Below are 21,525 nucleotides of genomic sequence, written 5' to 3'. Positions count from 1 at the left end.
GGTAGTAGAAGCATGGACTGCTCTCTATGTTAAACAGTTCAAAGAACTCTGACCTAGCTAATGAGCGATTATTTTGATCATCCAATATTACATAAGCTTTAATGGCTTTGTCCTGAGCACCTTTTGGATAAATCTTAGTGAGACATATCTTTGAGCATGAACGGTTCCACTGACCTGGGCCGCAGACTTCTGTGCAGCTTGTGCTGATGGCATCCGTTTGCTCTTCTCCCTCCCCGTCGTCTTCTTGAGCCGTTGAGGGAGCCTTGATTGTTTGGTATGATGAGTCAGGGTGCATTGCTGCATCATGATAGCTACTACTGCATTCAGAACACTTCACAGCTGATGTGCAGGCTTTGGCTAAATGGGAAGTGGATGAACAGCATTTGAAACATATTCCTTTCTCTTTGAGGATTGCCTTCCTCTCACTGTAGGGCTTGTTTCGAAACATTCTGCATTTCTTAAGTGGATGAGGTTTGTTATGCAGTGGACAGTTCTTGTTAGGATCAGTGTTGGTGATGGAAACATTTGTTTTGTGCACAGAGACTGGTTTGTTTGGGATGAAATGGTTTGAAGTGTACTTAGCTGGTTTGGAATGAGTTGTGGGGCTGGACTGATACATGAAACTGGGGTCATTTCTCTTCTTTGCTTCATAGCACACAAACTTGCAAAAGTGCTCAAAAGGTGGAAAGCGACCAAAGTTCTCTTCTTTGTAAAAGGAACCAATAGACACCCACCTCTTGAAGAAGACCGAATGGAAGTTTTTCCACAATTGGTGCGATTCCCCGTGGAGTGTCCAAGTATGTCAGGCCTGTGAGGTAGCCATCTTCTTTAGCGCCTTCGATTTCCTGCAGCAAATCTCCTAACTCTCTTAATTTTATGTTGTCTTTAGCAGTAATCTTGGGAAACCTCTCTAATCGCTGAAACAGTGAGTTTTCTAGGATTTCTGGAGCTGCATAAGACTCTTGTAGCCTCTCCCATGCTTTAATTAAGGCTAATCTAGGGTTATTAACATGTACTGAGCGAATGCGTTTTACCAATTCACTAGAGTCTTTTCCTAGCCACTTAGTCATAAGGTCCAGTTCCTGGGCTGATGTGAGCTGGAGACTGTTGACAGCACCGGAGAATGAAGAGTACCAGGCACGATAATTTTCAGAATTATCATCATACTGGTACAGCCCTGAGTTAACCAAGTCTCTCCGTGCTAGATAGAGTGCCACAGGTTCTGGATCCGGCTTTCTGGCAGACGATGGAATATACTGTGGTGTGTATGGCGATGCATCAGCATTCATGATGGGGCTTGAAATCTTATCATCGTAGCTGTTGCCCTTGTGGGTCCTTAATTCGTGTGTAGGATTTAGCTGGAAGTCCTCTTTTGCAGGTAAGTGCAGTTTTACATCTGTGTGAGATTGGATGCTTGCAGGCAGGTTTGTGGGAGGTGATTCTTGTTGAAGGTCGTTTTGTGAATCCACATATTCCTTTATGCGTTCCCCCTTGACTCTTTCTGAGACAGATTCTCCAGTTTTATCTAAAACCAGCAGTCCTCCAGCACTCTCTAATGCATCTGCTTCTGCTATAGCTGCATCAGCCTCTCTCTGTAGATTCAGCACTTCTAGCTCTGCGTCGATCCTTACCCTTTCCAGCTGATTCTGTGCGTCTCTTGTAAGACTTTCTGCTTCTCTGGCAGCCTTTTCCATCTTTAGCTTAGCTTCTTTGCTAGCGTATGATGCTCGTACTTTGGCAGCTTCTGCTTTAGCTCTAGCGATGGCAGCTGCACTTGCTGTTGACGAACACGTCAAGCCACTCTTGCTGCTTGATGACTTGGAGCTTCGTCTGCTAGCCATATTGTTGCTTGTAGAAATACGTGAAGTTTATGCCTTTTTACTCTAGTGTTCTCGTCCAGGGTGTTGAAACTCTAAACTAAACACGGAGCTAACCAGACGTGAAATGAAGAGGATTCACTTCATTAAAGTGTCGTTTATTTTCTTCTCTTCACTTAAAGTGCGTGAGTTTATATGGTCATTTGGTAAAAACTGTAAAAACACAATACAAAAGGAAAACATTCAGTCTCTGAATGCTAGCACCGAAACTTATACAACCTCCATATATATCAAATTCAACATCGTATGCTAAATCGTTTTAACACAATACATATGCAAATATAACGTTTATAGTATGAACTAACAAAAATACAAACTTACGGCATTGCGTCTATGGTATTTCTTAGCAGATGGCAATAGATTCACATGACGGTCGCATGTGCCTAGTTTCTCCCGTATCCCGTCGTAAACAGGAAATTACCAACGTGATCCTCCGCAAAACCGGAAGTCACGTCACACATATCGCGAGATTATATAAACTTCTCCAATTAGCGATTTGTCCTAACAGAAACATTTTAATATTCCTATAAACATAATTATAAACATTTGGCTGAACACTTTACGCATTAAACGAACTTAACTACGAATTCAGGAAAAATAAGCATAAATTAAAGATAAACCTTTTCCAGAAGAGCTATATTCACATATTTTTAGTTAAACGAAGTACAGTATATAATGTATACACTACATGCATAATTTTATTTAATCACTTTTACTCTTTACTTTAGACTCAGTAAAAATGAGTGAGTCTGTCTCTAAAAACAGAACAGAAGAACAAAACATGACACTGGCTGATTTGTTTATAAGTTTTGATAGTTTTCACAACTCCAGTGCCAGCCTGCAATGTCACAACTGCCACTAAAAAGAGAAGTTATTACCATTCCTAAAGATGTGTGAAAGTTCAAACTCTATTGTTGATTCAAGTGCGCTCACTACAGTTGCTTATCTTCCCAAGATGCATTGCAAAAAATATTGTAAAGTACTGTTTTCTCTCCTTAAAGTATTAATACTGTAGAATACTGTTATGTCTTTTCACCAAAAACATATAACAGCAATGTACTGCTTTTTAGGATTACAGCAATATACTTTTGAACTTGTTCAGCAAAGTCTAAGAGGGTACTGTACAAATTTATATCATGGCATGAAGGGTAAAAGAAAACAGTCCACAAAGTCATCTACAGAACAAGAATTTTGGCACTGTTTTGTTGGAGCAGTAGGTAAAGGTCATGGCCCGCGGGCCATTTTACGGCCTGCGGGACTATAATTTGTGGCCCTCCGCCTTAATATGTTAGTGCGGCCCGCGAGTTTGATGTTTGGCACTTTACAGTGTTGGTGCAGAGCTGAACGAACCAACCAATCATGGTGGGGTATATGGGTCTCGGGGGCGGGACATCAGCCGGGCATTATCCAATCAGAGAAACATTTCTCAATGAGTGACAGCAGCGTTGCCATGGAGAGTTTTCAGTCTGGCTAGGGGCCTCGTTTCTATGAAGCTCACGCGGACCTTCGTCCCAGTTTTTTTAAGTTGCTGCCCAGCGGCACATTGTAAGTCAAAGTGATGCGTTCGCGGCGGGTTAAAATAAAGTAAGGAACTCAATGCAGCCTAATGTAGTCTGCAGTCACAGAGCGATGTTCAGAAGAAGGTTAAAGAACTGTTAATACAGACATTTGAATCCGAATAGAGCAGCTATAGAAACCACATTTAGTCGTTGACTAGAGGAATGTAATTATTATTATTTTCATTATTATTATTATTTTATTTATTTATTACCGATTTTTTTTCTTATTATTTTTTCATGTTTTTATTTATTTTGTATTAAAAAATAAAATAAAGAGATTTGAGAAGATAAGATTTTTTTTAACAAAGCTTTTCTTGTGGAAAGCCTCACCCAGACTATGCGTCCCCCGGCCCCCAGGTAAATTGAGTTTGAGACCCCTGGTCTACAGTGTCCGAGACCATGTTGTAAATATACGCTAGGCTCAGGTTTTCTAAGCACTTGATGCGGACTGCTGTGAGTGTCACTGGCCTAAAGTCATTCAGGGTGGATGTGTCTGATGTCTTGGGTACAGGAACAATAGTGGAGTGAAGATGTCCGCGTACAAACTAGCTAGTTAGTCCCTGCAGGGAAACTGCCTGTAGCCTTGTGAGGATTAACCTATTTGTGTGTGTGTGTGTGTGTGTGTGTGTTTATTTTATTTCACGTCCAAATCAAACGAGAGTTTTTGGCAAATAATTGTTGGCCACTTCAACTCAGAAGCAGACTTATGGGCTCTAATCTGAGGTGCTGTACTGTAGTCTCTTTGACGATGTTCCAGTCTGATTCCATAGAGCCGCCCTGCAGACTGGTCTGTGTACTGTCCAGGTGTTAACAGCTCTCACTGCGACTGGATTTTCAAAGAGCCTTTTCGTGTAAACTTAGTGTTCAGACCTACCAAAATGAGGCTGTGGTGCCTGAAATGTTCCCTGACCAGGAATCAATTGCCATTCTACCGTGCATTCATCCCTCACTTGTGAAGAGTGTATTTCTACTAATAATCAATTCAAAATCAGCAAACAATGCATCGATATGGGTTTTAGAGGGTGCAAATATATGAAGTTAGATAATGTTGTTTAATTTTACAGCTTGGAGACAGTGGCACTGAAGAAAAGACAGGAGGCAGAGCTTAAGACGTTGAGGTTCTCATTGAGGGTGACAGGGATGGACAGGATCAGGAATGAGTCGATCAGAGGGACAGACCATGTCAGACGTTTTGGAGATAAAGACAGAGGACAGACTGAGGTGGTTTGGACATGTTGAGAGGAAAGATTGTGAACATATTGGTAAACGGATGTTGAGGTTGGAGCTGTCAGGCAAGAGGTTTAGATGAAGACCAAAGAGGAGATTTATGGATGAAGAGAGAGAAGAGGATGCAGAGGAGTTGTGTGGTGGTGATGCCTGAAAAAGAACAGCTGAAAGGAAAAGATCATTATCATTATCTATTGTGCAGCCTTTTGTTATTTGCCAAATGATAGTTGTATTGGTTTTGTCCATTAGCCTGAAGATTGTAATAGCTGTTAACAAGGACATAGTACATCAACAAAGATCAGACAGAGAAGCAGTTTGAAAATAAAAAACAGACAAAACAAAATCCCAGCAGTTGGGGTTAAGGGCCTTGCGTTGACACATCAGTGGTGGCGATGAGGGAAGTGCTGCTTCACTCTCGATAGTCCATATTCATTCTGTGTGCATGGTGAAGCATGACTGGAAAAAGTGACAGTCATATGAGTCATTTATCATATTTTCAGTCAGTTCCTAAAAGAGAAACAGTCCAGTGGCACACACACACCTGATTCCTATTAATACACACACAGAGTTAAACACGCCCATTATTTGAAGATGCTCTTGGTTATAACCATATATATAGTTGTTTATACCAATTCTTGCATTTACTTCCTGTGAAAAGACTATAAAATGTTTTGGGGTAAGGAATCGGGGACAGGTCAATTGAACAGTTGTTGCTGGCTGTTGCCTGTTCATGTTTGCTCTTGTCTTCCGATTTCCCCAGAATCAAGATTATAACTAAGTGATCGATAGATAGCTCTTGACTCAAGGTGAGACTTACTCTTAATCATGGCGGTCTTTTGGTTTTTCTAAATGCACAGCAAAATTTGCTTAAAAGTAGTCTACAGTGTTAATTCCTATTGTAGGAAAAATGACCTTGTGAGTTCCTATTGTGAGTACTGTCCCAGGAAAGGAAGACTGAGAACTAGCTCTAATAGTGATTTGGGTTTTTTTGTGTTTTCTACACAGATGAAGCTGATGCTTTTGCTGATGTTGGCCCTGCCAGCTCTGTCTTCAGGCAAGGACAACACCAAACCAGGTAAACTAACACTGGCTTTTTCATTGCAGTATGTTTTCCTCCTACTTCTCTTAGAGGCTTTGTGGCATTTATAGAAGGAAATAAGTGGACAGAAAGGTTTAAACAAGAATCAACGCAGTGTCTTGAATGAGTCCAGTTTTAAAAACCTGCCCACACAAAGCTTGGTACTGAACAGACCTGGTACCCGCACTTAATGTGCATTTATTCCTCTACATTAAATCCATATCTGCACTGACTGAGAATACCTATACAAAATTCTAGTGCTTAAAACATATATAACATCGGGGTGACATCGCCGGGCATAATCCAATCAGAAAAACATTTCTCGATGAGTGACAGCAGTGTTGCCATGGAGAGTTTTCAGCCTGGCTAGCGGCCTCGTTGCTATGAAGCTCACGTGGACATTCATCCCAGTGCTGCATTCACAACACTTCAAAAAAGGTTTTTTAAAGTTGCTGCCCAGCAGGACATTATAAGTCAAAGTGATGCGTTTGCGGCGGGTTAAAAGAAAAGTGAGGAACTCAATGCAGCCTAATGTAGCCTGCAGTCACATAGTGACACCTGTCCATCGGCAACAACAGTCCTCTGTCACCCGGACCAATTATAGGGTCGCACCGTTAATTGTGGGTTATTGTTTTTTATTTGCATTGTGCTATTTGCAGTTTTTAAAAGAATTGATCCCCAACTTCCCTGAGCTGAACTTCAATAAGTCCAAGTACAGGTCCAGACTTACTAATGATCGTCTTCAAGCCATACTGAGGGTCTCAGCTGCCTCCTCCCTCAAGCCAGATGTGGCTCAACAATGGGAGAGGAAGAGCTGCCAGGTCTCTAACAGCAAGGAGTAGACAAGAGAAGCCATGTTCAGAAGAACAGTTGATGTTCTTCAATGTTCAATTCTAGTAGGAATCTAATTATTATTATTTTCATTATTATTTTATTTATTTATTACTGATTGATTTTCTTATAAATGTTTTATGTTTTTATTTATTTTGTTTTAAAAAATAAAAATAAAGAGATTTGAGAAGTCCTAAAAGTCAGTTCCTAAAAGAGAAACAGTCCAGTGGCCCACACACCTGATTCCTATTAATACACACACAGAGTTAAACACGCCCATCATTTGAAGATGCTCTCAGTTATATCTATATATATAGTTCATACCAATTCTTGCCTTTACTTCCTGTGAAAAGACTTTTGGGGTAAGGAATCAGGGACAGGTCAATTGAACAGTTGTTGCTGGCTGTTGCCTGTTCATGTTTGCTCTTGTTCTTCCAATTTCCCCAGAATCAAGATTATAACTAAGTTATCGATATAGTACTGTCCCAGGAAAGGAAGACCGAGAACTAGCTCTAATAGTGATTCTGTTTTTTTGGGTTTTCTCTACAGATGAAGCTGATGCTTTTGCTGACCTTTTGCTGGCCCTGCCAGTAAATGTAAAAGCAGTGTTTGTTTTTTTTTGTTTGTTTTTTTTCAGAATCTCTCTGTTTACTCTTGCTTTTCTCATAAAAGTGTGGATTAATCAAAGCTTTGAGGCAGAGGCTAAGGATTTTGAGGAATGTTTATAACCCCAATTCTTTAAACCATTTACTTCTTTGAAATTTTTTTTTTAACTGTGGCTCAATTTTCATTTTTGTTTTAGTACATGCGTGCAAAAGTGTATCTGCACAAACAATATTTGTGTAGGGCTCACTGAGTTCATTCTGAAAACTGTCTAACCTTTCACAACTTACTAACATCCTTTACAATTTGAGTATCATGTTATTAAAATCCATCACGGGTCACAGATCAGATGTCTCCTTTAAACGCCTTGAATGCAACATGTGAGGACAACGCAAGGAAATTACACATGGTTGCATGTTTTCACAATTTTTCCACTGGTGCATTGCAAAAGTTTTGATGTATCATAAAACTACTTTTCTAGTTTAGACAACGTCAAGACTGCTTAGACTGCTAAGAGCCAGAACAATTGAGAACAACTGTAAAAAAACAAAAAAACAAACAAAAAAAACACTCTGGTATTTTGTTAGTTGTGTTTTTACCATTTAGTACAAACTTGTCTTGGGGGAAAACAAGTTTTCGGAGTACTGCGATTGGTTAATGATGATTGTTCCTGTCTGTTTTTCATCTTTTTACTGTACACAGGTATGGTGCGGAGCCCAAGACTAGAGCAAGCTGTTCCAAAAATCCCCCTTAACAGATCAACAGATCAACCTCTTCCGTCTCATCTGGTGAATAGGGAAAAGCGAAGTGGGGTGTACACAAGGAAGCTCGGACATACGAACCTCGAATGGCAATGGTGGACTGGCTCTCTTCCCAATGGTGCTGTTGCAATCTATAATGATTATGAAAAACGCACTGACTATGTCTGCAAAGATGGCTGTGAGGTGGGCTTCTACAACAGTGGTATGGGTCCTTATTGCCATTATCCCTTTGCCTTGAAAGAATACCGCGGCACAGACTTTGAGATCCTAGTGAACAAAGACAACTTTGAGTTTCTTGAATGGAAGCATGGCTCCTGGGGTTCAGTGCCAAAGAATTCAGTCCCAACTTGCTCAGGCAGCAGAACTATATATGTCGGGAAGAACAAATATGGACTTGGGAAGGTGCATACGGAGCATCAAAGATTCTATCTTCCCTGGCAAGGGAAGGAGTACTGGTACAATGACTACCAGGTTCTGACCTACGACACAGAGATATCCAGTGAGCAAATTTCTGATGTCAAGTACAAGCTTGATGCTGCTAAAATCTTCAAGAATTCCCCACAGACCATGCACCAGTCTACCGTCACCAACAATGAGTGCCACAAAATAACCAAGAAAGTTACCCTCTCAAAGGAAACCCAAGTGACGCAAACATGGGAGAGCAGCTTTTCCATTACAAAGGGTGTTACAGCAAGCATCACTGCCCAATTACCTGTTGTCAGCGCAAGTGTTGGGTTAAGTTTGGAGACAACCTTCCAGGTCACCAATGGGCTCAGTCACAGTGAGACGACTACCCACTCTGTTGATGTTGAGCTGACTGTTCTTCCAAACCACTCCTGCAGCGTCAAAATGGTGGGTTACAAGTACAAGGCAGACATCCCCTTCACTGCACGCGTCACCCGTAAGTACAAAAATGGAGAGACTAAATGGGAATACATCTCTGGGACGTACAAAGGCGTCCAAGTTGGAGATGTGAGGGCTGTTGTGGATCGTTGTCAACCTATACCCAATGCCAAGCCTTGCAAGGTTAAAGTTATATAGAACGGCCCTTGACATCTCACATATTGCATGTTGCATACCCATAAAATTCGGGAAAACGTGCTTTTTTACATTTAATCAGCTTTAGAATAGTTTGAGAGGATTAAACTGCCTTTCATTTAACTATTTCTTTGCAATAGCAATTCTTTTTGCATAATTACTTTATTAACCTTGTTAGCAGTTACAAATATCAGCAATGAGTAATTGATCCAACACTGGACCCTTCTTTCTGTATTTAAAAATACTACCTACACATTATGTTCCATCATAAATTTGATTGAAATTTAAACAAGATAAAATGGGTGTATTCCCTTTATGCATGATGGTAAAATGAATACACATTAAAACATAAATTTGCACATTTAGAAAAAATCAAACTGAAATCTCTAACATGGTACATCAGGGCAAAAGCTAAGCAACAAAGAAGTCAGAGTAACCGTGCTTCAATCATAACTGCAAGAGACAACTTCAAGAGAAGCAGACTTGATAAGAGTCCTCAACGCATTCTCCCCAAGAGGAGACGATAACTAACAAAGAGAAAACAACACCTCAGAACGAAGAAGAACAGCATTCCCCAACCGAAGGAAATATAAACCAATTATATCTGTCACTGGAAGATGAGGAGACCCAATGATAATATAATGTAATGCTGGGAGGCATAAGTAAGAAGAGGAGTTGGGAAGAAAACGAAAAAGATTGTGCATTACTAAAATGTTTGCATTTGTATTAGTAAAATATTTATTGATCATAGAAAGATTGATTGTACTGATGTTCAATGTTCAACATATTCTTACAAGTCTGCTGATAATTTTCCAATACATCACATTTTATTGTTTTGCTTTTGCTGCTGAATAAAATTACCTGCATTCAAAATGAGTTTTCTGTTTTACTTAAAGAGTCGTCTTCAAAGCTTCGGCTGTAAAATCAAAGGTTTGTGTCAGTTGGCCTAAATTCAGAAATGAACATTTTCTTAGCAGCTATAGTTTATTAGCAGCCATCCTATTAACAATATCTGAAAATAATGACACTTTTAATTCTGTAAAAGATAAGTTAATAAACCTATGTAATACACAACAATGTTTATTCAATCTGAGCTAAATTTAACATCACAAACTGTGGCACAGACAACCAAGGAGGCATCAAGTGTCAGTGACTAAATGAACTGGGCAGAGGCAGCAGATCTGTCCAGCTCAAGGTAAATTGCAATAAATTAATAAGCCCCTTCACACTATAACAAACAGCATACACCATCGTAAAATTAATTGACTGAAGGAAACTATAAACTAAAGTTGTGAAATGAAATAAAATTGAATTTAAAAAACACATTTTTAAAAACTGGACTGGAAGTGGCTCAGCCCTCCTGCAGATGATTCACAGCTTGATAAACTTGCATCAAAATGTGATCAGAAGTTCATGTCACGAGTTGTGACATAATTACTATAATCAATCAGTCTGAATAGTATTTCTGAAATGTTCTTGTTAATCTAATGAAGGTGTGAAAACTAAAATAATTATGTTGTATAAAACAGTCACATCGTGTTGTTCTATAAGAATATTATCACTGGATTAAAAGAAAGTAAAGTAATTTTGCAATTCCCTGATCATGTATTTGATTTGACTTCAGCCCCGGTCTGGTACAGATTTGTTTACCATGGTGAGTCTGTGTTCAGGTGTGTGGATCAGGTTTTTATATGTATGTTATGTGTAACTTGTGTTTTAATTCTCTGTGCTTTAGAGCTACAGTGTTTTTAAAAACATATCACTGAGACAGTCACTAGTGTGACAACACTAGGTGGCGTGCTCCTGCATTACCATGCACACACTGTCATCTATATAAACAAACAGAACCAATCTTGCTGCCTCAGATCCTCAGAGACCAAATGTTTATTAATCTGTTGTTGAAAATAGGTCAGAGCTTACTATTTCCTCCTATCTGAGCAGACAGGATGTGGTATATAAAAAATGTGTGTTTCCATTCACAGTCAAGGTTGCAAAGAAATTATTTAGTTGGAATGAATTTGTTTGTTGTTTCATCTGGTTTAACCTGTGAATTTGTCACTGCCTTTTTCAGATTAACAGCATTCAGTATCTTAATGAGGTTGTAGCGTGAGAGTATCAACAAGATAATCGACTTGTATTGGAGTAGTGATGCATATCTTGTCACCTTTGAACTATGAATGTAGAGGTCAGAACATGATTTCTTATCTGTTGGGACAGATCTACACTTTTGAGTTTTACTTCTGTTAGAAGTCCCAACGTCCCCTTTTTATTTCCTTGCATTTTACTGATGTTTGCTGCAAAGACAGAGAAATGAGACTGATGAGCATGATCGATTGCAGTTCAGCAGTTTCATGAAAGATGAGTCAATCTGTGCTTGGACAGATGCTCTGAACAGTCAGTGTTTCAGCATTCATTTTAAGATTGTTGTTGAATCTGTGGACTTTGATTTATCAGGAAGATCACAGTAATTTTATAAATGTAATTTTAGGTCTGATTTTTGGGCAGAGCTTGTGCTTGGTGTATTTATTGGTTCAACTTAACATTTAGAAGATTTTAGTTTGTTATCTTTGTTGTTGATAGTACAGACTCTACAGAGACAATAGCACTTTTATTCTGCAATATAGTAAAAGAGCAGCCTGTGTGACGGCCTGTGGTCGGTGTTTTCTTTTAACAAAAAGCAACTCAACACAGAGAACAAGAGAATTTCAAGGGTGTGCCTTCACTTAAAGACATGCATGCACATACCACATGCCAACTAACACACAAATACAGAGATGAAATTGAGCACACCCATGATTTTGAAGATGCTCTAAATTATAACCATATATGTACTGATTGGATGGGATAGGGTGCTGATGGGAGCATTTCCTGTAACTGGTACATTACTTCCTGTGAGAAGACTATAAAATATGTTTGTAAAAGGAAACGAGGGGTCAGTGACAATCAGTTGTTGCTGTTTGGAGACTTGCTCTTTTGGTTCTTTTTTTTTTATCTTGCAACCTGGAAGCCTTACGGAGATTTGAGGTAAGTGAGATTATGTGACTTCCTTTTGAGAAACAAGTTTAGTCAAAGCAATTCTTGCTGCATCTCCACTAATTTGCCAAGTCTGAGTTAAGACTTAAAGTTCTTTGTTTCTTAAATAGGAGCAGAATTTGTTCAAGACAATTTCAATTCCTGTCTGTGGGAGCTTCATGTGAGAAAGTAACCTGTACTACACAGAATCTTGTCACTGGTTCCTAAAAAGTGTAATTTACTCTCCAACTTTGCGATGGGTTTTGTTTCCCCATTTTTGAAAGCCAGAAAGTTCATCATCTGTTCAGTTTTTTCCAGCCATTCAGTGTGAGGTTTATTTACAGAACCCTTACAAGCCTCCATTATATAGACTGTTAAAGATTCTCTAGATTGGTCAACTCCAACATTGACCTGTTTATAAAAGGTAAAACATTGTTGGTCAGGATGGGGTCTAAAGCTGTTTTCACATATAAACGTTGGCTAATTAAGTCCAGACATTGTTGGTTTCACACATGTAGCTTACAACAGGAGATTGTGTCAGATGCGTTTTCACTTCGAAACAGTCTATTTGGTTTCAGAGTTGTGTCGTTCCTATAGAGCGCACACGAGGAACAATGTGACACAAAAAACTACACTGCAGAAATCATAGCATTTTGTTTATAGCACATTGAAGCAGCACCACATGCATGATTAGAAAAGATGTGTTGTTATTATAACTCTGCTCTACTGAAGGAGATTCCTCAGACTTTGTACTGTTTTGGTAGGTTGATATCTGAGCCTACTGAATGGGACATTTGTGTTCTTGTGTATAGTTCCTCTGAGGGATACCAGGTAATATCATATGATAAGTATGCAGTTCTAGTGTTACAGAGGGCTTTTTTATGTTTTTTATTTCAGGCAAAGCAAGATTATCTACATTAGATGATCACCACCTCCTATTCAGCTTTTATGTCATGATGGCTTTCTCCTACTGTTTTAACAAATCTTGTCACCATCTAGGAATGAATTAAGTCAGAAGGTGGTTTTCTTATCTATGAGAACAGGAGGCTACACTTTTGAGTTCTATATTAGTTTAAAGTCAGACTTTCACTTTTGATTTCTCTAAACAGAGTTTTGCATCCCATTGATGTTTGCTCCAAAGACAGATAAATGAGGGGGGGTCAACCACCTCAGTTTTTAGTGCACTACCAAAATTCCAGTGTGCACTGAGCAGATCCTGATGCTTGTCCTCTTAAAACCAAATACAACCTTTTTGCCCAACAGCATCATAATTGTGAGTTTTTTCTAATGACACCGATGCAATGTCATTATTTACATTATTATTAAGCTTCAATACTGCATACTGTACTTGCAGAAGGTGGCACTTGGGAGCCTCTCTATTTAGAACCAAGCAAACTTCCACAATTTGACCCTTAGAAAAGCAACAGATGTTCCAACACTTACTGCTGCTTTTCACCAAATTCATCAGCACATCTCAAGAGAGTTATTCAATAACAGCAATGTAAGTCTGAACCTGTCAGGTTTGTCCTAAATGATTTCAGAATGCTATTCGACCACCTGTGCTGGCAAGTCAGACACCTCTCTGTGACTCTTTTAGAAAAACCTTTGACATTATGCTCTGAGAAGTATGATTTAATAGTAACATTACAACAAATACAACATTTTGCGTTAATAAATGTCCCATTTTCCTCACCCTAAACAATATCACTAGGCTGCTGTTGCATGGTACACTTGTTTGCTATAAGAAACAAGAAATTTAATACAACTCAATCATTTTAAAAGCTATTTCACTGCTTGAAACGTGTTGCTTGAAAGTTTGAGGTTGGGTCATGCTACTAAACACGGGTAACTGAACACAGGGTTTGTTATGTGTTTTATCTGCAGATGAAGCTGTTAGTGTTGCTGATGTTGGCCCTGCCTGCTCTGTCTTCAGACAGCTCTAAGAACAACACCAAGTCAGGTAAATTAAACGTTTCCACCATAACACGATCAGTATTGGCGAGCTGCTGGGTTTACCACCCACAGAACACAACAGTAAGGACGAGACATGAAATCATTATCACTATTTTTATTAAAACACGCATCAATGTAGAGCAGGGGTGTCAAACTCATTTTCACCGAGGGCCACATCAGCATAATGGCTATCCTCAAAGGGCCAGATGTGACTTATACATGTAACTAAATGTAATTGAATGTAATGTAAAATAAATGTAACCCCTCCTTAATGTTAAATAACTCATTATTTATTATAAATTATTCAAGTGACAATTACAGTTGCATAGAAAACATATGTTTGCATAAATCCTTTTAAATTTGGTCAGCTTATGAAAACCCACATAACTCCATTAATGAAGGATCAAATTCTCCAAGTAAACAAAGAAAAAATAACATTGTGGTGAAACACACCTGAAAAGTTCATTGATGTAAAACATTTGTTTAATCTTTTATTTATCAAAAAAATGTATATAATTGAATTCATCTACTGCTATGAATAAGTTTTCAAAAAATAATAGTTACAAAATCAGAAAGTTATCTATGGTTATCTACGGGACACACCTGCTCACAGACCTTCAGCATGCACTGCTTCAAAAACGCTCCCTCTGAAAAAGGCTTGGAAGCTTGGGCGATTTCTTCAGCCACAATGAAGCTAGCTTTTACTGCGGCCTCGTTTTTAGCTGTGGATTTTGTTAACAAACTCTGCTGCAACCACAGTTTGCCTTTTAATTCTTGGGCAATTTGTTGTTTTTCTTGAAGGCTAGCTTTAGCGTACTTATCTCCGTGTTTGGCGTCAAAATGTCGACGCAGATTGTACTCTTTGACAACCGATATTGCCTCGTAACACAAAAGACATACCGGTCTTTCTCCTTGAAGCACAAACAAGTCTTCCTTCTGCATCAACTTTTCTCTTTCTGGACATTTTGGGATCATTATTTATATCTCAATTTCACTTCGTTGGCATAGATGTGGAAACACTGCCGAGGCTATTGAAGTCGAAAGGCATTGTGGGAAATGTAGTTTTTGGTAAAAGCACGCGCTTAATTTCTTTTTTGGTATTTATTTGTAGACACTCAAAACTTTTAAGCTCTCACGGGCCACATAAAATGGCATGGCGGGCCACATCTGGCCCGCGGGCCTTGAGTTTGACACATGTGATGTAGAGAGAGAGTGCGTTTGTGTGTGAGAGTGTGAAAGTGCATAGGGGTGGATGGAGTACACTTGAAAAAAGAGTTTAAAAAGATGAATATTGGATTTTTACAAGTATAATAAAAATAATACTAAAAACGCAGAGTTGCAAGTTTATTCATCTGTAACTATTTAATAAAAGATGAGTATACTCTTTAAACAGGTGCATTATGTGCACACTAATGTGCAAAAATCCAAAACAGAGAAAGTTGTTGAGCTACAATTGGGAGCAAATCAGCTTGGTGTCTTTTTCAAGTTCAGACAGCAGCCACTGTCTCTGACCTCCAACACAGTTTTCATTTGTGACACTGAGGCAACAACATTTAACATTTTGAAAAATACAGCATACAGCTTGTTGTATTGTACTGTAAAGCATGTATTGCAAGCTTGAAAAAACAAACTAAGAAAAAACATTAGGTATAATGTTATGTCATTTTTGTCTTTCTCTTCTACTTCCTTCATACAGTTCTGGTACTAAACCCAAATCTAAAGGACAGGGTGCCTAAAATCTCCCCTATGAGACTGATGACGAGAAATCTAGCTCCTCTGATTCCTCTGGAAAATAAGGAAAAGCGGAGTTTGTCTCCTCCTTTGAAGATTGGTAATACCAACCTAGAATGGCAGACCTGGACTGGCTCTCTCCCACATGGAGCTGTTTCAATTTATAATGACTACACTAAACACACCGAATATGTCTGCAAATACAGATGTGACGCCGGCTTCTACACCCCTGGAAAGGGTCCTTACTGCTACTACTCCCATAAAAGTAAAGAGCATCCTGCATCCAAATTTGAGATCCTGGTGAATAAAGAAAATTTTGAGTTTCTTAAATGGGAGGATGGCTCCCGTGGCTCAGTGCCTCAGGATTCAGTTAAAACTTGTTCAGGCAAAAGAACTACATATGTAGGGAAGAACAAATATGGACTTGGGAAGGTGGATCAAGAGCAGAAAGTATTCTTCCTTCCCAGGAAAAAGAAAGAGTACAAGTACACACGCGCTACCAGGTCCTGACCTATGACACAGAGATATCCAGTGAACAAATTTCAGACGTCAAGTACAAGATTAATGAAGCTAAAATCCGTGGGTATCCTCTAGAGACCATGAGTAAGTCTACCATTACTAACAATGGGTGCAGCGAAGTGACAAAGAAAGCTACCCTCTCAAAGACAAGCCAAGTGGCGCATAGCTGGAACATCAACTTTTCCATTGGATTGGGTGTCAAGTCAAGTATCTCTGCCCAAATTCCCTTAATTACATCTGCAGGTATTGAGTTGAGTGCATCAGCAACCTTCCAGTACACAAAGGGCACCACTCACACTGAGTCGACCACTCACTCTGTTAATGTTCAGTTGAGTGTCCCACCAAACCACTCCTGCAGTGTCAGGATGGTGGGCCATAAGCGTGAAGGAAACATCCCTTTCACAGCTCGCATCAGTCGCACCTACAGAAATGGACAAACCAAATGGGCGTCCATCTCCGGGACATACAATGGCGTCCAAATTGGAGATGTGCAGGGTGTTGTGGATCGCTGCGAGTATATACCTAATGCCAAGTACTGCCCTTAGAAGCAATGTGGAATGACCTTCTTAGAAGAATACATGCTTTTTTCCGTGTCGTTAGTAAAATTCAATTCAATTCAATTTTATTTGTAGAGCGCTTTTTACAATTGACATTGTCACAAAGCAGCTTTACACAACCAAAGAACAGTACATGAACAGTGTATGTGTATGAGTCATAATAATGTGATTGTCCCTGATGAGCAAGCCGAGGGCGACAGTGGCAAGGAAAAACTCCCTGAGAAGGCAACAGGAAGAAACCTTGAGAGGAACCAGACTCAACAGGGAACCCATCCTCATATGGGTGATTACATGCTGTGTAGGCAGCAGGCAGTCCAGTATAACAGTTAATGTCTTTAAGTTAATATGGAGTCCAGTTAGTTATTGCAGGCAGACTTGTTCCATTCCTTGACTATCGAGCGTTGAGTCGAGACCTCCAAGAAACAGCTTCCGACGTCCGCCGAGGCCGGGACCGACATCATAGTAGCTTGTGACCAACTCCAGTCTCCACACGCATCCCAAAGGGCAAAAGGTGGATCCAGGCGACGAGATCTCCAGCCAGAAGTTGGGCATCAGGACGAGTCAGACAGGACCAGAGGGCAAAGGGTGGAATGACGTGTAGCTCGACAGAGAGACAGGAAGAGGGAAAAGAGAGAGGGAGAGGGAAAGAGAGAGAAGAGGAGAGATTGCAGTTAGTTGTATTCACAGTCAGATAAAGTTTGAGGTGAATGTATATTTAGTGTAGTGCAGCAGGGACTCCGGCAGGACTAATTATGACAGCCTAACTAAAAGGGTGGGTTCAGAAGAAAACACAGACATGAGGGCGCACTGGGATGTAGAGCAACCGAACACTTCACCATCAACAAACCCGAGTGATCAGTGAGAGTTGGGAAGACAGCATCTAAACATACCAGTTAACCATAATGCTCTACGTCCATGAGTCCTTCCCAGATCTATTTACTCAAATGCTTGACTAAATAGGTAGGTTTTCAGCCTAGATTTAAACACTGAGACTGTGTCTGAGTCCCGAACGCTATTTGGAAGGCTATTCCATAACTTTGGGGCTTTGTAAGAAAAAGCTCTGCCCCCAGCTGTAGTTTTTAGGATACGAGGTACTGACAGGCAGCCTGCATCCTTTGAGCGAAGTAGGCGTGGTGGATCATAAGACACTAGCAGTTCACTTAGATACTGCGGCGCAAGACCATTTAATGCTTTAAATGTCAAAAGTAGTATTTTAAAATCAATGCGAGATTTCACGGGGAGCCAATGAAGTGTAGATAAGATAGGCGAGATGTGATCGTATCTTCTGGTTCGAGTGAGGACTCTCGCTGCTGCATTCTGAACTAACTGAAGCTTGTTTATGCACCTGGTTGAACAGCCAGACAGTAAGGCATTACAGTAGTCCAACCTAGAGGTGATGAAAGCATGGACTCATTTTTCTGCATCATTTAGTGACAAAATTTTCCTTATTTTGGCAATATTTCTGAGGTGAAAGAAAGCTGTCCTGGTGATATTATCTACATGAGCTTCAAATGAAAGACTGGAATCTAGAATCACACCAAGGTCTTTGACTGTTGCACTAGATGTAACGGAAAGGCCATCTAGAGTTATGGTGTGGTCTAACATCTTGCTTCTAGCTGCAGATGATCCTATAACTAGTACTTCTGTCTTATCAGGATTTAGCAGAAGGAAGTTAATTAGCATCCAGTCTCGTATATCCTTTACACATTGCTCAACTTTATTAAGCAGTTTGATCTCATCTGGTTTTGATGAAACATATAACTGTGTGTCGTCAGCATAACAATGAAAGTTAATACCATGTTTACGGATAATGTTGCCCAGAGGAAGCATGTAGAGGGAAAAAAGCAGGGGGCCTAAAACTGAACCCTGTGGAACACCAAACTCCACTGGAGAGCATGTGGAGTAATCGCCATTTAGATCTACATACTGATAACGATCAGTCAAATAGGACCTAAGCCAGGAGAGGGCCGTTCCCCTAATTCCAACAACATTTTCTAGTCTGTGAAGGAGAATACTATGGTCAATGGTGTCGAAAGCTGCACTGAGATCGAGTAGCACAAGCATAGAGACACTACCCTGATCAGCGGCCAATAGGAGGTCATTTACTACTTTAACAAGTGCCGTCTCTGTGCTGTGATGAGGCCTAAATCCTGACTGATAGAGTTCATGTATGTTATTTCTATGAAGATACGAGGATAGCTGCCCAGCTACTATCTTTTCGAGAATCTTAGAGAAAAAGGGGAGGTTTGATATCGGCCTGTAATTGGACAGCTGACAAGGGTCGAGATCAGGGTTCTTGATTAGCGGTGTAATAACTGCTAATTTAAAACACTTTGGGACATACCCACAGCTGAGTGGGGAATTTATGATTGTCAGCAGGGGTTCTATTATTTCTGGCACTATCTGTTTTAGAAAGTGTGTCGGTATAGGGTCTAATGTACAGGTTGAAGATTTTGCAGAAGAGATGAGTGAAATTAGTTCATTCTCTTCAAGAGGAGTAAAGTAATCTAGGTATTGATCTGCTGAGGTTAGCTCGTCACCTGCGTCAACTAAATTGTCTGGTTTTAAAGCTTGAATTTTCTGCCTTATGTTTACAATTTTGTTATTGAAAAAGTTCATGAAGTCCTCACTACTGCACAACGTTGTTGTGGAGATATCTGCAGTAGTTTTCTTTCTAGGTAATTAGCTACTGTATTAAATAAAAATCTAGGGTTATTTTGTTGTTTTCTATAAGAGTGGAGAGATACGTTGATCTAGCTGCACTAAGAGCTTTTTTATAGTTCAGGATGCTCTCCTTCCACGCTATCTGGAATACTGACAATTTAGTTTGGCGCCATTTACGTTCTAACTTTCGAGTAGTCTGTTTTAAGATGCGCGTGTCATCGTTATACCAAGGAGCAAGTTTCTTATCTCTGATGACTTTTCTTTTAACTGGAGCTACATTATCTAAGGTATAACGTAATGACGACTAGAGATATTCAGTCGCCTGGTCTAGTTCTGTAGGGTCAGACGGTGATCCAATCAAAGTTGATAACTCTGGAAGATTACTAATAAAGCTCTGTGCGGTAGTTGATGTAAATGTACGTTTAATGCGATAGCGCGGCGCTGAGTATACATTATTAATATGACACACTGTAGTTGAAACAAGGTAGTGGTCTGACAGACTTCATAACTTCAGACAGTGGGAGCGTAAGTAAATTTCTTATACTTATTATTAAATCTAAGGTGTGACCCGCTTTATGAGTGGGTCCTACTACACACTGATCTACTCCTAGCGAGTCCAATATGGACATAAATGCTGTTCTCAGAGGGTCTTCTGGATTCTCAAAGTGAATATTAAAATCTCCAGCAATTAACGCTTTGTCTACAGAAACAACTAGCTTAGAAAGGAAATCTGAAAATTCACAAAGAAATTCAGAGTAGGGCCCTGGGGGTCTGTAAATGATAATTAGCGGGATCGGCTGAGCAGACTTTATATTTGTATCTATACTTGTTATGTTACTATAAAGACATTCAAAAGCTTTAAATTTGTGTACATGCTTTTGTACGATAGTCAGTTTATCATTATAAATAACTGCGACACCTCCTCCTCTACCAGTCAGACGAGGCTGGTGAATGTAGCTGTATCCAGGAGGAGTTGCTTCATTTAAAGCTACATACTCGTCCTGTTTAATCCAGGTTTCTGTTAAACAGAGTATATCAAACTCCTGATCTGTGATAGTTTCATTAACAGTAAGAGCTTTAGATGTAAGAGATCTAATATTTAACAATCCTAACTTCAGATCAGAGGTGCTGGCTGCACAATCAGTGTGCTCTGAATTTGAGGTCTGTATGTTAATTAAATTATTAAAACATACTTTCTGGGTTTTTCTAGCTTTTTCTAGCTTTTTTCTAGCATTACAGTATCAACAAGATAATCGACTTGTATTGGATTAGTTATGTTGGCAGCCACCCACTATTTCAACATATCTTGTCACCTTTTATGATTAATGTATAGGTCAGAACGTGATTTTCTTATCTGTTGGGCCAGATCTACACTTTAGAGTTCTACTTTAGTTAGAAGTCTCAACTTCCCCTTTATATTTCCGTGCATTTCACTGACGTTTGCTGCAAAGATAGGAAAATGATACTGATGAGCATTTCACCTTTAGAACAATAAAAAATATGAAGAAAGATTTGTTAGAAGAAAGAAAGATGGGTTACCTGCCCTCTATTTTTGATGTTTCGGTGTCAAAGTCCCAAATGACTCTGACGTTTCTGATTATGATTCCTAAACCAAGTTCCTGCTGTTCTGCCTGAAAACTGCAATTGAGTGTTGACAGCAACACACCTCTGCAGAACAACAGCATCAACAAATGTTGCCTGTTTATGGCAGACATATGGCGAGATGACATGTATTTATTGGTTTGACTTAGCACGTGTGGCAGATGACTACATTCAGAAGATTTTAGTTTGTTATCTTTGTTGCTGATGGTACAGACTGTACAGAGACACTAACACTTTCATCCTGCAAGATAGTAAAACAGCAGCCTGTGTGACGGCCTGTGGTCTGTGTTTTCATTTAAGCAGCTCAACTCACAGAACTCAATACAGAGAACAAGAGAATTTCATGGGGTGTGCCTTCATTTAAAGACATGCATGCACATACCACATACCAACTAACACACAAATACAGAGATGAAATTGAGCACACCCATGATTTTGAAGATGCTCCAGATTATAACCATATATGTACTGATTTGTTGCTGATGGGAGAATTTCCTCTAACTGGTACATTAC

At 39.6% G+C, this 21,525-nt stretch overlaps 1 protein-coding gene and 1 pseudogene across 1 annotated transcript; both read left to right on the top strand.

The window, feature by feature from the left end:
* Nucleotides 1-5,488: 5,488 nt before the first annotated feature.
* Nucleotides 5,489-8,977, top strand: LOC113150506 (natterin-3-like). Its single transcript, XM_026343058.1, has 3 exons — nucleotides 5,489-5,494; nucleotides 5,669-5,738; nucleotides 7,878-8,977. Exons 1-3 carry the CDS (start codon nucleotides 5,489-5,491, stop codon nucleotides 8,975-8,977), a joined length of 1,176 nt encoding a protein of 391 aa, XP_026198843.1.
* A 6,661-nt stretch (nucleotides 8,978-15,638) lies between these two features.
* Nucleotides 15,639-16,734, top strand: LOC113150967 (annotated as a pseudogene).
* Nucleotides 16,735-21,525: the final 4,791 nt, after the last annotated feature.

Source organism: Anabas testudineus, chromosome 9 (assembly GCF_900324465.2).
Source record: "Anabas testudineus chromosome 9, fAnaTes1.2, whole genome shotgun sequence".
In the NCBI taxonomy this organism is placed as follows: domain Eukaryota; kingdom Metazoa; phylum Chordata; class Actinopteri; order Anabantiformes; family Anabantidae; genus Anabas; species Anabas testudineus.
This window is presented reverse-complemented; position numbering and strand designations above follow the sequence as displayed.

What these genes read in the sequence shown, in the direction of transcription:
- LOC113150506 (XM_026343058.1), top strand. An exon ending in CAAGGACAACACCAAACCAG is followed by an intron (nt 5,739 to 7,877) that starts GTAAACTAACAC and finishes TACTGTACACAG; the next exon opens with GTATGGTGCGGAGCCCAAGA.